At 31.9% G+C, this 13,576-nt stretch overlaps 2 protein-coding genes across 12 annotated transcripts in view; one reads left to right on the plus strand and one right to left on the minus strand.

The window, feature by feature from the left end:
* The window catches only part of LOC126885657 (uncharacterized), a 148,869-nt gene that overhangs the window by 116,325 nt on the left and 18,968 nt on the right, over positions 1-13,576 (plus strand). The window lies entirely within an intron of this gene.
* The window catches only part of LOC126885637 (zinc finger protein 845-like), a 37,008-nt gene that overhangs the window by 20,923 nt on the left and 2,509 nt on the right, over positions 1-13,576 (minus strand). For 2 of the 8 annotated variants that reach the window (XM_050652317.1, XM_050652308.1), the window contains exons 1-3: positions 4,795-5,653; positions 4,611-4,733; positions 4,424-4,549 (exon numbers count right to left, since the gene is read on the minus strand). In XM_050652317.1, coding sequence (XP_050508274.1) covers positions 4,424-4,549; positions 4,611-4,733; positions 4,795-4,915 — 370 coding nt within the window. In that variant the 5' untranslated portion in view covers positions 4,916-5,653. Of the gene's footprint in view, positions 1-4,423; positions 4,550-4,610; positions 4,734-4,794; positions 5,667-13,576 lie in introns of those variants that run through there. The other 6 variants (XM_050652301.1, XM_050652280.1, XM_050652286.1 and 3 more) reach the window with 5 other exon arrangements.

Genomic DNA, 13,576 nt, shown 5'->3' on the forward strand with positions numbered 1-13,576 from the left:
CTTTTAAAATTATAAACAAAAAAGGTCTCTTGTCATATTTCTGAAAAGTTAATAGTTTTCGAGTTAAAAGCGATTTAAAATCTGAAAAATGCGAAAATATGCATTTGCGATGCATGAAAACTCTTAAGTTTCAATAAAATGACAGATATTTTTTGTTTAAGATGGCCCAAAAAAAGCTAAAAACATTTTCGGTGGCAAAAAAGGTGATGTTTTGAATTTGTTAAAATTTTTTTAAACAATTTCTGCCCGGCACCCTTCTGATTTGTTTATAGGGGATATTTTTTAACAAGAATACGTAAAGAAACCGAATCAGAACAGCCAGACACAGGCAGTATAAAGTTCCGGGGTCCGGAAGTTTATCCTGCCGAATAGGTTTACTGCCGATAGGTTTTCGAAACGGACCTTCGGGGTCCGGAAGTTTATACTGCCGAATAGGTTACTGCCGATAGGCTTTCGAAACGGACCTTCAGGGAAACTAATTGGTGACCCCTGGTATATGTTCTATAACTAGGAGTCATAGTTTTTGCGTAATTTACAATTTTCTTAAACGGTACATCGATATTAGAAAAATATTTATAGTCACTCTCGATTTTTAAACCCATCATCTTGGCATAGTGGTTATAGAGTGTAGTTGTAAATAAATATGTAGATATATTTTTATTTTCTGATTTGTAAAATATTTTTTTTTCGTTATTAATGATAATATTAAGAAAATAACTAAATACAAAATGAACCACAACTTAATGTAAGTAAAAAATTATCAGTTATGTAATACATGTTCAAAATGTTTATACAACAAGCGATTTTAAATGATTTTAAAGCAACGAACTATTACTGTATGTGTGCGCATGCGCGCAGATTTATGAAATTTTACTCTCAACCGCGCCAAAAGAAGAATAACTTCAAAAAATCGCTAGTATTCAATGTAAACGTACTCGTAAGTCAGATCCTAGTACTCGTAAATGTAACTAATGGTACCACAATAATAGTTTAATTGCAACATACACAAATATTTGGAGGGTTTAAAGGAACAAAACCCCCATAAAATTTTTATGTAAACATATTAAAAAGGAAGCCACATTTCTATAAAACTAGCTTATCGAAAAAATACCAAGAGGCAAAAAAGTTTTAAAAACATTGTGTTTAACTAATGGTACCACAATAATAATTTCAAAAATTTTAAGAAAAATCTTCTCCATAGAAGGTATATTTATTTTTTAAAAACCCAAAAAAAGGGCTACAAATACAATACAGAACGTTTTCGCTCTAAAGGGAGCATCATCAGTGTTCTTGCCTATAATAAGTATAACTATAAGAACAGCCACTTGCCTTTGACGCAAGAACACTGATGTTGCTCTCTTTATAGCGAACACATTCTGTATTGTATTTGTAGCCCTTTTTTGGGGTTTTTAAAAATAATTATACCTTTTATACAGAAGATTTGTCTTGAAATTTTTGTAATTAATAGTATACAGCCAGCTACAGGAAATTCTTCCTTGTGGATTTTAATAATAATTTATTTGGAATGTAAACAAAAGTTGGCGGGGGGGGGGGGTTTAAGGGAACAAACCCCATAAAATTTCACTGTTATATTTTTTAAGATTTTCTGGCCATAAGAATGCCACATGTCCATTTTCAATAAAAAATCTTTAACAGTTTTCGATATATAATCGAAAAAATCGATTTTCATTTTGAAACTTCAAAGTGTATAATATAATATGTATGGATTACTGTCGAAGGCCGATATGATCAATCAAAAGAGAAGATGTATTTGGTGATTTTTCTAGTGACCTTCTTGGGTGTGAATCTGTCTTTTTAGTTTACTCCTGGTTTAAAAACAAACCATAGTACTTTTGGAAAAATCAAGTGAAACCGTAAGGGTATCAGGATATCATTAAAATATCAAGTTCAGAACTCCAAAAGTTTTCTTTGGAGTATTGAACTCCAAATTGAAATTTTTTTTGGAGTATTGGATTATTCTGAGTATTTTTTGGGAAAATCAAGTAAAACTGTAAAGTTATGGTATACTTAGTGTATAGAGATGTTGAAAAAGTATGTATTCGTTACAAAGTACTCCTTACTTACGAATACCGAAAGTAATGATTACTATACAGAGAGGCAAATCGTTACTTTGATTACTCTGATTACCTCGTTACTTCGTACTAATCGTATCAGAGCGAGTAACGACTATTGTATTTACAACCAGTACACTTGATTACTTTCTACCAATCGTATCCCAGCGAGTAACGGAGGGGACCGGTATTTTACGAGTGTTATCGAATATCGTTATCGGGATGAAGCGTTTTAAGGGTGTGAGGGTGGGGACTGAGAAATACGATTCTCGATATGATTACCGGTACTCAAATACAAAAGTAATCATAGTAATTAAATCATTTTTATCCCTTAAACAGATCAGTGAAGGTCGTTGTTATATCGGAATACCTCTATACAAAATACCTACCTACTGAGAAATACGATTCTCGATATGATTACCGGTACTCAAATACAAAACTAACAAAGGTAATCATAGTAATCAAATCATTTTTATCCCTTAAACAGATCGGTGAAGGTCGTTGTTATATAGGAATACCTATACAAAATACCTACCTACTGAGAAATACGATTCTCGATATGATTACCGGTATTCAAATACAAAAGTAACACAAGTAATCATAGTAATCAAAGTAACGAATACTGTAAATGATTACTTTATACAAAAGTAACGATTTGTAACGAATATTCGAAAGTAACTATAATCAACATCACTAATACTGTATACTTATACTGGTAGTTATTGCGAATTTTTTGACATACAATTAAGAATTTTATATTGACCATTGGCGTGCATACGGGTAATATGACTATGACACAGTATTCATATGGTGAATACAAAATTCTTAATTGTATGTCAAAAAATGCGCAATAACTACCTTTTAAAATCTACCAAAGTTTATTTGCATATCTCAACCGGTTTTTAGAGCAATAAATAAATCGTCAGTTTGTAAGAAAACATTCAACATCCCATATCTCGGAAAAGAAGGATTTGCGGACATATCGCCATCCGGCAATGATACCGGGACAACTCAAAATTGTTTTTGTTTTTGAGATGTCTACACTAACATATAGAGGATTTTAAGCTCTATAATCCGCGATGACAAACAGTCATAATTTCTTCTTCTTCTTTCTCATAATCCTTAGTGTCCTTTAGGGACCGTTCAAGTATTACGTAACGCAGGTGGGGGAGGGTCAAAAATTGCGTTATGCAATAGTTAAACTCCCATAAGAGTGCGGCATGTAGGGGATGAGGGTTGAAAATCTTAAAAATTCGCGTTACGTAATACTTGAATGCTCCCTTGGGGCATCGAATGATTTCCCTTCAGAACAGTTATAATTTAAAAATAAAAATCGACGTGTCTCAAGATTTCTCTCCAAATTCGCCCATTCATGAGTTACTGAATTTATTCCAACTCAAACGTCCTTACTGTATATTCTTATAAACACACATTTTTCAAATAGCTATACTTAATAAAAGGCTTAGATGTAACAGTTTACAAATATGTTAAACAAAAAACTCAAAAAAGTAATAGAACAATAATTGAAGAATGAGCAAATTGGCAAATAAAGTTTTTATTAAACTGAATTTTAAAATTATTATGGTAAAATGTGTCTTATTTGTTGCATGTATGTGATCTGATTCTAAAACTTACTATGTATTATTGTTTTGAACTTATTCTGTAAATGCTATATGCGTAAATACAATTTTGATTTGATTTAACAAGTAATTGGTTAACGCCATAGGCGTAACCAGGGGGGTTTTGGGGGTTATAACCCCCCCCCCCATTGGGATGTACTTTGAGCTCTATACGCTTAACACCATAGCCCTCAGAGACCTTCCAGTAGTTGTAACCCCCCCCTTTCAGGTAGTTGTAACCCCCCCCCTTAGGATCATCCTGGTTACGCCTATGGTTAACGCCTCATAGGTTTTTGTGTAGTTCCATCGATCTCGTCATTTTCATGCTTGGCAAAAATACTAGAATGTTTTTCTTCGGATTTGGAATGTGTGATGCTAGAGTACAAGATTTCCTAAATGCAAACATACTTGATTGACTTGGTCTACCCTGATCTTAAATAAACTGGGTAGGTAACAGATTTCTGTGACATACAGTGTGAGACACTGTATGTAACATGTGTGTAGTAACATTTGGTTACTAACACTAACGAACTTCGTATAAAACTGAGCTGTCACATGGCAGCGAAGGACTTTATTTAGCACATGCAGTTACATGCACAAAGTGCTTTGATGAAATTTGGCGCAGTAAAAGATGATTCACTTAATAGCCGGAACTGTGGACCGCACGTTACCGCTGGAGGGTTAAGGGTTAATTTGATTTTTTTTTATAAGAATCAATTGATATTCTCTCACCTGAGTTATCTTCGTCTGTTTCATTCTTTAAGTCTCCAAGATCTAGGGATGTAGTCAGTTGACTCTCTACATATCCTTGTTGATCTTCAGCAAATTCTTTCTTAATTTCAGCTTTCACTTCCATTGCTAAGTATAAATAAATACCAATTAAATCAGGTTGTTCACTAATTTTTATTACATGTCTTACCTGACCTATCCTTTGGTTCATTCTTGAAACCTTCAATACCTGTTGATGTGAATACTTGATTCCCTACATACGTTTCATTATATTCAACAAATTCTTTCTTAATTTCAGCTTTCACTTCCATTGCTAAGTATAAATAAATACCAATTAAATCAGGTTGTTCACTAATTTTTATTACATGTCTTACCTGACCTATCCTTTGGTTCATTCTTGAAACCTTCAATACCTGTTGATGTGAATACTTGATTCCCTACATACGTTTCATTATATTCAACAAATTCTTCCTTAATATCAACTTTAAATTCCATAGCTAACAAACTAAGCAAGTGAGCAATGACTATTTAGAATTTACAGAATTAGGGCCTTAAAATGCACTATGCACTAAAATTAAAACTGAAAACGAGAACTGATTAAAGGTTAAATTAAACTTGAACTTGCAAATTTGCAAACACTTCAGACCATAGAGGTATATATTAACATAGAGGGAGCCAACCTTCCGCGCTTCCTGACGACAAGATCTCAGGGACTGGTCACAGATCACTTAACTCTGGACTGGTGACTGGTTCAGGGTTGCCAGATGAAATTTCAGAATATCCCTAGACGGGAGCTTCAATTTCCCCTAGAAATCCCTAAATCGTAATAATTTGACCTAAAAAAGAAGAAATTGACAGATGACAGCTGTCAATTTAATTTATAACCTATTAAACACTATGTTGAATCCACTTTAATCATTGATTAGGTAATGTTTTAATGTTTACTTAGGAATATTTATGTCAGGGAACAAATGACAATAATAATAATATTTGAAGAAAAAGATATTTAATAACAACAAAAAATGGCGCCAGCACAGTTTAATAAATCCCTAGATTTCAAAAAAAATCCCTCCAGAGCTCCAAAAGCTTCAAAAAATCCCTAGATTCGGGGAAAATCCCTAGACATGGTAACCCTGGACTGGTTTGCTGCATCAACACATTGTATCGAGAATCTATAATGACATTCAGTGTGAATATAGGCACGGAAGAGGAGGACAACTGTAGCAGCTTTACTATGCGTAAGAGTGAAACAGCACTAATCCAAATAAAAAAGATGGTGTCGTCACTTCGCTCTGAATGACACTCTCTCGGTTATGAGATGTTAGCACCTCATTGATCGAATTTCGTAAAAATAATTATACCATCCTTTTGCTCACGGTTTGTACAGCAATGATCACTAGGTTTCAGATTTTGATCACCTGTAGTTTATTTTTTATTAAGGGTTGAAAATTCAAGGACGAAAAAAAAGATGTTGGCACCTCATTGATCGAAATCTTTAAAACAAATGACTGTATTCGATAGGAAATAAAGCGCTCAGCAATGATCACCTATTTTGAACATTGATCAGGCTTTTTTTGCACTGAAAATAATTATTAAAGTTGCAATAACATTACCACGCACGCGCAGTCCATTAAAAATTTTATATCTAACAGGAGCCCAGTTCTTTAGCGCGGTAAAAATTTTAAACCTACTGTGAAATCAGTGCCTTCCCGAGTTTTGCTAAATTACTATGTTACGCCTAGTATTTCTGAAATATATTTATACCATCTGAAAGTTAACAAAGTGCTCACGAAAGGACACACATTTCCAGGGTTTAGTCATTAGCAGATAATTTTGTATTAATTATTTGAAAAATTTTCAAGGACAGTCACTCTTCAATCTCATCAAAATTCTTGCAAGCTTTTTACTCTTAGAACGAATCTTTTTCTTACAGTGTTGCGCGATTTTGAATAAGTAATAAATTATAAATTCTGACCTAGAAAACTCAGAATTGATTTTTACATTATAATCACACAAAGCGGTTATAGTTAAATTTGTTGCTATCTAGAGAATGTAAAGATTATTCGTGATAATAAGAATTGTAATATATTTCTTTGTTGTGGATATTAGGACTAATATAATCCAAGGAGACTAAGTCAGATCACACTATTGGCAACTGAGCATCTTAAAACATATGTCTTATTATATGCATTGTTGTCAGGTCTAAAAGTTACTTTTTCTCTTAGGCCCGGTCTTTTCACCTCCGAATAAATATTTATTAGGAAGTTTATCCGGCAGATTACATGTAAATCTGTCAAATAAACCTCCGAATAACTTTTATTCGGAGGTGAAAAGACCGGGCCTTAGAGTTTTTTATACCTACCTAATAATACTATTAAAATTATTATATTATATTATATTATATTATATTATATTATATTATATTATATTATATTATATTATATTATATTATATTATATTATATTATATTATATTATATTATATTATAATAATTATACTATCATTTTTTAAAAAGTAATTTCTTTTTTTAAGCAATGATACTATTATATAAAACTGGTGATTTTTTCCTTCGCCATGCGACGGGGGATACAATCAATTGCCCTGTACAGTCGCTGCACTCAATTTTTTTCTGGCATCCTCTAATTTTATTTGACAACCAACGTTTTCTGACTCGTACATTTTTTTTATTTTATAACTATGAGAAAGACTGGATTGATTTGGCTAATTTTGATTTTGAAATATTTTTAAAAGTCGTGTTCTCACCATAGATATAATAACACAATAGATTAGGCCAGGTCCGAAAAATAGCCTAACGCGGAGAAGTTCGGGTCGGTGGTCTATTTATCTCTCTTTACCGGCCGGCGCTTAGCTTTCTCTCTCTAGCATATGATGGCTGCCGCCTCTGTGTCACTGTCGTTCCATTAAACCCACCTCTTGGTAGATACGCTCACACTCGCACGACAGACAAATATAGCTAGACTACTGTACTTAACCCGCGAGTAGTCGCGCCGTTAGATAGAATCTCACATTATATCCTTTTTCGCGATAATTAACTTGATGAAAAATTTTGCAATTTTGAAAAAATTTCGTAAGTGCCTCGAGGAAGGGTGTAGTAATACGTAGGACTTTTTTTATTTTTTTTCTTCTTCTTCTTTTTGTGGAAATTATGGCTATGGGGACAGCCAATTAGCTTTAATAATTGTTATAAATAATATTTTTATTATCTGGACCAGAATAATATTTCATTGTTTATATAATATAATAGGTACAATAAAAAGTATTTTTCAACATTTACTCTGCGATAAAGTTTAAAATTCAAAACCCTCCAGTGATTGACAGACTCCTAAGCCTAAAAAGACTTTGGCCAGAAGACCAAGCTGCTAGGTCAATTCCAGAGAGTCGTCAATCGTCAATGGACGACACCTGCCACAAGCCAAGAACTTATACCATATAATTACGGGTGATTCCATTTCAAATCACTCAATTTTGGATCAAAAAAACTTTTGGATCTCCGATTTGTCTGAAAATTTGTATATATAAAGCATCTGAGAGATGTAGAAATAAAACATTTAAGGTCGAATTGTCTTCTTCTTCTTTTCTCAAATTGTTATTTTAAGCGATTTTATAGTGATTTTGTATTTATTTAAACAAATTTGCATTTTCTATCGTAAAGTATCAATGGAAAACATACTATTTTAATACAAGGGACTCAAAAATGTCATTTATATGGCATTATAGGTATAGGTAACAAGTTATTTGGATTCAAAACAGGTTTTTGATCAAATTTTATAGTGTAGAAAACGTTAAAATACCGTCATTTTCCTTCATTTCCAAAATACATACATCATAATCGATTTGGCTGAAAATTTGCCCACAGATAGCCAAAACATAGGACTTTAAGTGGTTAGAAGGATTTGAATTATATTACAATAATAAAAAAGTTACATGCAATATCATGGTCAAAAATATAGGCGGTTACTGTAAGTATAATTAACTCAGAAAATATCGACCTCACGACAAAAATTTTTAAAAAGAAATTGTAATAATTGTAAATACGATTTATTTTTAACAATTTCAGTTTCTACCATTTTTGTGGAAAAGTTAAAAATGGCGGAGATATTGTACAAAAACGGTTCTCCTTTAAAATCAAGATGGTGGCTAACGTAACGGAGGAATTCATTCGCGATTTTAATTTTAGACTACTTTTGACCCCCCTAAAGATAAGAAAAATAAAATTTTGAGCAGCTCGGCATGCAAGGTCATGCTATCCCGACTGGACTAATTATACTTTTGAGTATTTTGAGTTTGTATTGTAATGTAATTCAATGCTCCTCCTAGCGGCGCCGCTTGGTACACTTCGCGTCATATAAAACTGGTACACTTTTTTTCCCAATGTAAACCTGTGTTCAGACTGACAATTATTGTTCGTGAATCACTTCGTTGTTGCCATCACAGATAACGCAATTGCACTAAATCTAAATACAAAAAAATAACGTTTAAAATGTATATTTCGAATAATTGTAATACATATATTTAAATTACACACTTGTTCACTGTAAAAGTTATTCATTTTGTATTAATTTCAAATTAAATTTTTCATTTTTCCAGTGTGTTTTATGTATTCTACACAACTTAATGCAGTTTTGTCCTACAATTTACGAGAAACCAATCACACCTCTCGATTTGACATTAAACATAATAATTTAAAGTCATGCCAAGATTTATCTATCATTATTTTTGAATTGAAATATTTTTATAAATTATAATAAAAACCGAATCAATGTATGGATACTTAATTTAGATGACGGAAAATTACAATTGTTTTAGTTTTTAGTGTATTAAAAAATGCGGTCTGTCGCACAGCCCCGTTTTTACCTAGTTTGATATAATATTTTCGTTGAACTGGCAACTTTGCCCTAGAAATTGGAATGACACTTGTGACAAGATCAACTTACATAACTTGAAAAAACACGATTTTCGGTTATAAGAGTTGTACCAGTTTTTTTTTGCGAAGTGTACTATCGTATCTCGGTTAACAGAATCCTGACTCTTGGTCGAAATTTATTTTTATTCATTTTGTCATTCCCCGTTAGAGGATAGTCTAACCACACTCTGCTGCAGATATTTTAATATATGCAGTTCTTCTTCGTTTCGAGTTGATTCAGTTCAGTCTACTTGCATAGCCTCTTTGATAAGGGGTAGAGACCCCGAAACACGGTGTCAGAGGATGGCAAGAGACTCGAATTGAATCAAAACGAAAACGATTATTTTCTTTTCTAATTCAAATCATTCTAACCACTTAAAGTCTATCTGTGGGCATATTTTCAGCCAAATCGATTATAATGTATTTTGGGAATGGAGGAAAATGTAAAAATAGTTATTTATGATATAAGTGTTAAAAGTACACGTTTAAGGCACGCATGTGAAAGTTTTCAGAATGAGCGAAGCGAGTTCTGCAATTCACATGAGTGCCTTAAAAATGTACTTTTTAACACGCATATCATACAATATTTTTTCTACAAACGTAATTACAGGGCAATATCCACAAAAACTTTTACTTGAACTTGACTGACATTCCATTTTTATATTTTTTTGACATTACATCAAAATTGCCTATACGGTCAATACGAACTGCAGTGCCATACAAATTTTAAAGCACTAGTGCCTTAAAGTGGCATAACGATCGTATGGAGTGCTAAAAATTGCATTTTTAACACGGTTGTAGAAAAACGATATTTAAACGTTTTATACACTATAAAATTTGATCAAAAACTGATTTTCCATCAAAATAACTTGTTATAATGCCATATAATGATATTTTTGAGTCCCTTCTACTAAAATATATTTTTTTTCATTGATACTTTACGATGTAAAATGCAAATTTGTTTAAATAAACACCAAATCATGTAAAATGGCATAAAATGACATTTTGAGAAAAAAAAAAGAAGAAGACATTTGACCTTAAATACTTATTTTGTATTTGCTGTCTTTTTCTATAACAAAAGTTTGTTATTTATAGAAAAAGACAGCAAATACAAAATAAGTGATTGATGTGATCGTTCATGGGGATTTTCATTCAGTCATTTGTTTCGAGCTTCTGTCATGTGTCACATAATATTAATATATCTACGTCATACGTTATTGGTATTGCCAATGATACAAACCAAAGACGTATGACGTAGATATATTAATATTATGTGACACATGACAGAAGCTCGAAACAAATGACAATCGATGAAAAGCCTCTTTCTACTTTTTTTACATATTACACAGCAATTTTTTTGTATGTTTGTTAAAGACAAGTTACATTTTCCTACTATTCTTTGTATGTACTGGTGGCCGGTGGGAGGGGTTTTAACACCCAAACCACCCCCTGGGTGCGCCACTGGTGCCATTAGTATGAGATGAGTAACAGCCATAACAGGATGTTTCTGTCGCAGCTTAAGGTCTGTTAAGAAGACTTATTCTGTCTGTCGATCTCACTCTATCTATATATTTAATATCGTTCTGTATTTTCTTGTTTGATAAGATCTACGTACCCAATCGTCATTATTATCATGCAAATTACCTTTTTGGAATCCCTAGTTTGTCCATAAATACCTATATAAGTAGTACACGTTGTTTTTTAATGCAACCACATTTTAAAAATTACGTTTGTTTTCTGTTATCCACCTTGTTTCAAAATATAAAAGATTGAATACATAGATTAATAATATAGTATTACCGGATAGATAGGCAACTCACTGTAAAAATTTGGTTCCTTTCGCCACTTGCGACCGTAGTGTTAACTAATCACCATTTGGCGGGAAATTTAAATGGACAAGCATTAATTTCATCCGTTCAGCGCCTCTTGCGGGCCCTTTCGTTACTAATTAAAATATCTTCTTATAATCTCACCTATATTATTAAAATAAAATACCAGAACTTACTAAGCTTGTTAAAGTATTTTATTTAAATAATATTTAAGTAATACTCATAAATTATTCGGAATTCCCAAGTTACAAAAATATGTTATTTTTGCTGTCAAATTTAGTAAGGAAAAGGGATATAAAAAAAGTTATGACAATGTTTTTCTAAATATAGGTACGTGTATTTATTTGTTGTTTCAGATAAAACAGTTATAAACTAATTACTATTTACCTATCTATGCATTTTTCTAACTTTTCTATGATTTGTACACAACGGTACACAACAATAATAAACCATGTTCAGTTTTTTTATTAACACAACACAAAAGTTCTTTCGTTTCGTAACTAAAACAAAACTACACTTTATCAACGAAGGATAAGGAACCAACTTAGAACTTAAATTGAAATTACTAAGAACAAATCGTTAAAGGTAATACAATAAAAAATAAAAACTGTAAACTAATGGAAAATTTTTTCCACTAACTGTCATTACTTTTGACAGAATTGACATTGCCGAGTTAAGCCTCGTTTGATTATTTTATTTATGACATTCAGATATGGCGTTAACATAAATGATTGGTTAAAGTCTTCGTGAGCGAGATAGGCTGTCATTTCTCTTTATTAGCTGACGGTAGTGAAAGTGATGGGGGAAATTCCCCAGTTTGTTCATATAAGATTCCGGGGCATGATTGAATATAAGAAATAGAACAAAGCAGGATTCGTCCTTTAAATCGCTGATACGGTAGCCAGGTTTGATAATTGCATTGCAATTTGCAACCCAGAAAATAAGCTAGCTTCCAAAATAAGCAACTTGTTACAGAATATGTTTGTTTTCAATCAGAATTGTATTGATAATTTTCAAATAACAAGTTCAATAGTTAATTTCAAAGTAAGCTGCTTATTATTACAATGTTAATAAATGCTGAAAGTTATACCTACTAAGTGAATAAAACGTTAATGGAAGCCATCGAGATGAATTATTACATATTATTTATAAATATTTACTTAAAAACGTAACTTATTTCAAACAATTTTATACTGTATTGTTCTGAAGCTATTTTCTTATGGCAACTTAGGATAAAACGCCAAATAAATTTAATTTCACACTTAAATTGTGGCTGATAGCCAAATAAAATAGTAAATTATAATTGGTTTAACGATATATACTGAAACTTAGGCAACAAGGCAACACTGTATAATCAGCTGTCTATCAAGTTAGCCAACTTGTACATTCATAATACTCCAGTAGAAGGGATAGAACTATTAACAGAGAGAGAAAAAAATTACTTCTAATGCAAATGGACAGCCTAAGTCTTGACGTCACAAAATTGGGAGGAGCTTATATTTGGCTCCAAACAATTCTGTTTATAATGTTAAACACTCATAAGGAATTTTTAATTTATTGTTTACGTGGTTTGTGTGACAAAATAAGACTTTTCATTTAGGTATTTAGTTAAAGAAACGTGCCAATTAAGAGATTTTTATTCGTTTTTGCCCAGGTGAGTTAATTTAATGCAATGATTAGAATGTAAACAGTTTTGAGGTTATATTTATTTTCAATCACTAAGGAATAAAAACCACCTGAGCAAAAACGAATAAAAATCTCTTAATTAACACGTTTCTTTAACGAAATACCTAAATGAAGTCTTATTTTGCCACACAAAGCACATAAATGAAAAAATCCTTATGAACATTTAAGGTTACAAACAAAATTGTTTGGAGCCAATATAAGCTCCTCCCAATTTTGTGACATTTGTGACGTCAGACTTAGGTTGTCCATTGTTGTTACCATCAGCAGTGTTGCCTGAGTTTCAATATTTATTTAAATCAACGAACTTGGTTGAAATATTACATATAAATGTAAATATTTAGAAGTTTATCTCGATGGCTTCGATTAATGTTTTTTCCATATTAGATATAAGTTCACCATTTATTAACATTTTAACAATAAGCCCCTTACTTGCAAATTAACTATCGAATATATAATATATGTATTTATTAAACCGATTAAAGGCAAATATGCACCTATATATAGGTATATTTTTTTATTTTTAAAAATAAAATGCAAATATTGAGCATAGTTATTTATTAATATTATCTTGCCCAAGCATACTTTCGATCTAAGTATACCTTCCCAGAATGAAGACATTTACTTAAAATTAACGATACAAATAACATACACTGGACAAAGGGCAAACAGATTAAAATATTTGAACGAGATAACATTGTTCAGAGTTTGGTGGTAAAA

The sequence above is a fragment of the Diabrotica virgifera genome, chromosome 1 (assembly GCF_917563875.1).
Source record: "Diabrotica virgifera virgifera chromosome 1, PGI_DIABVI_V3a".
In the NCBI taxonomy this organism is placed as follows: Eukaryota; Metazoa; Arthropoda; class Insecta; order Coleoptera; family Chrysomelidae; genus Diabrotica; species Diabrotica virgifera.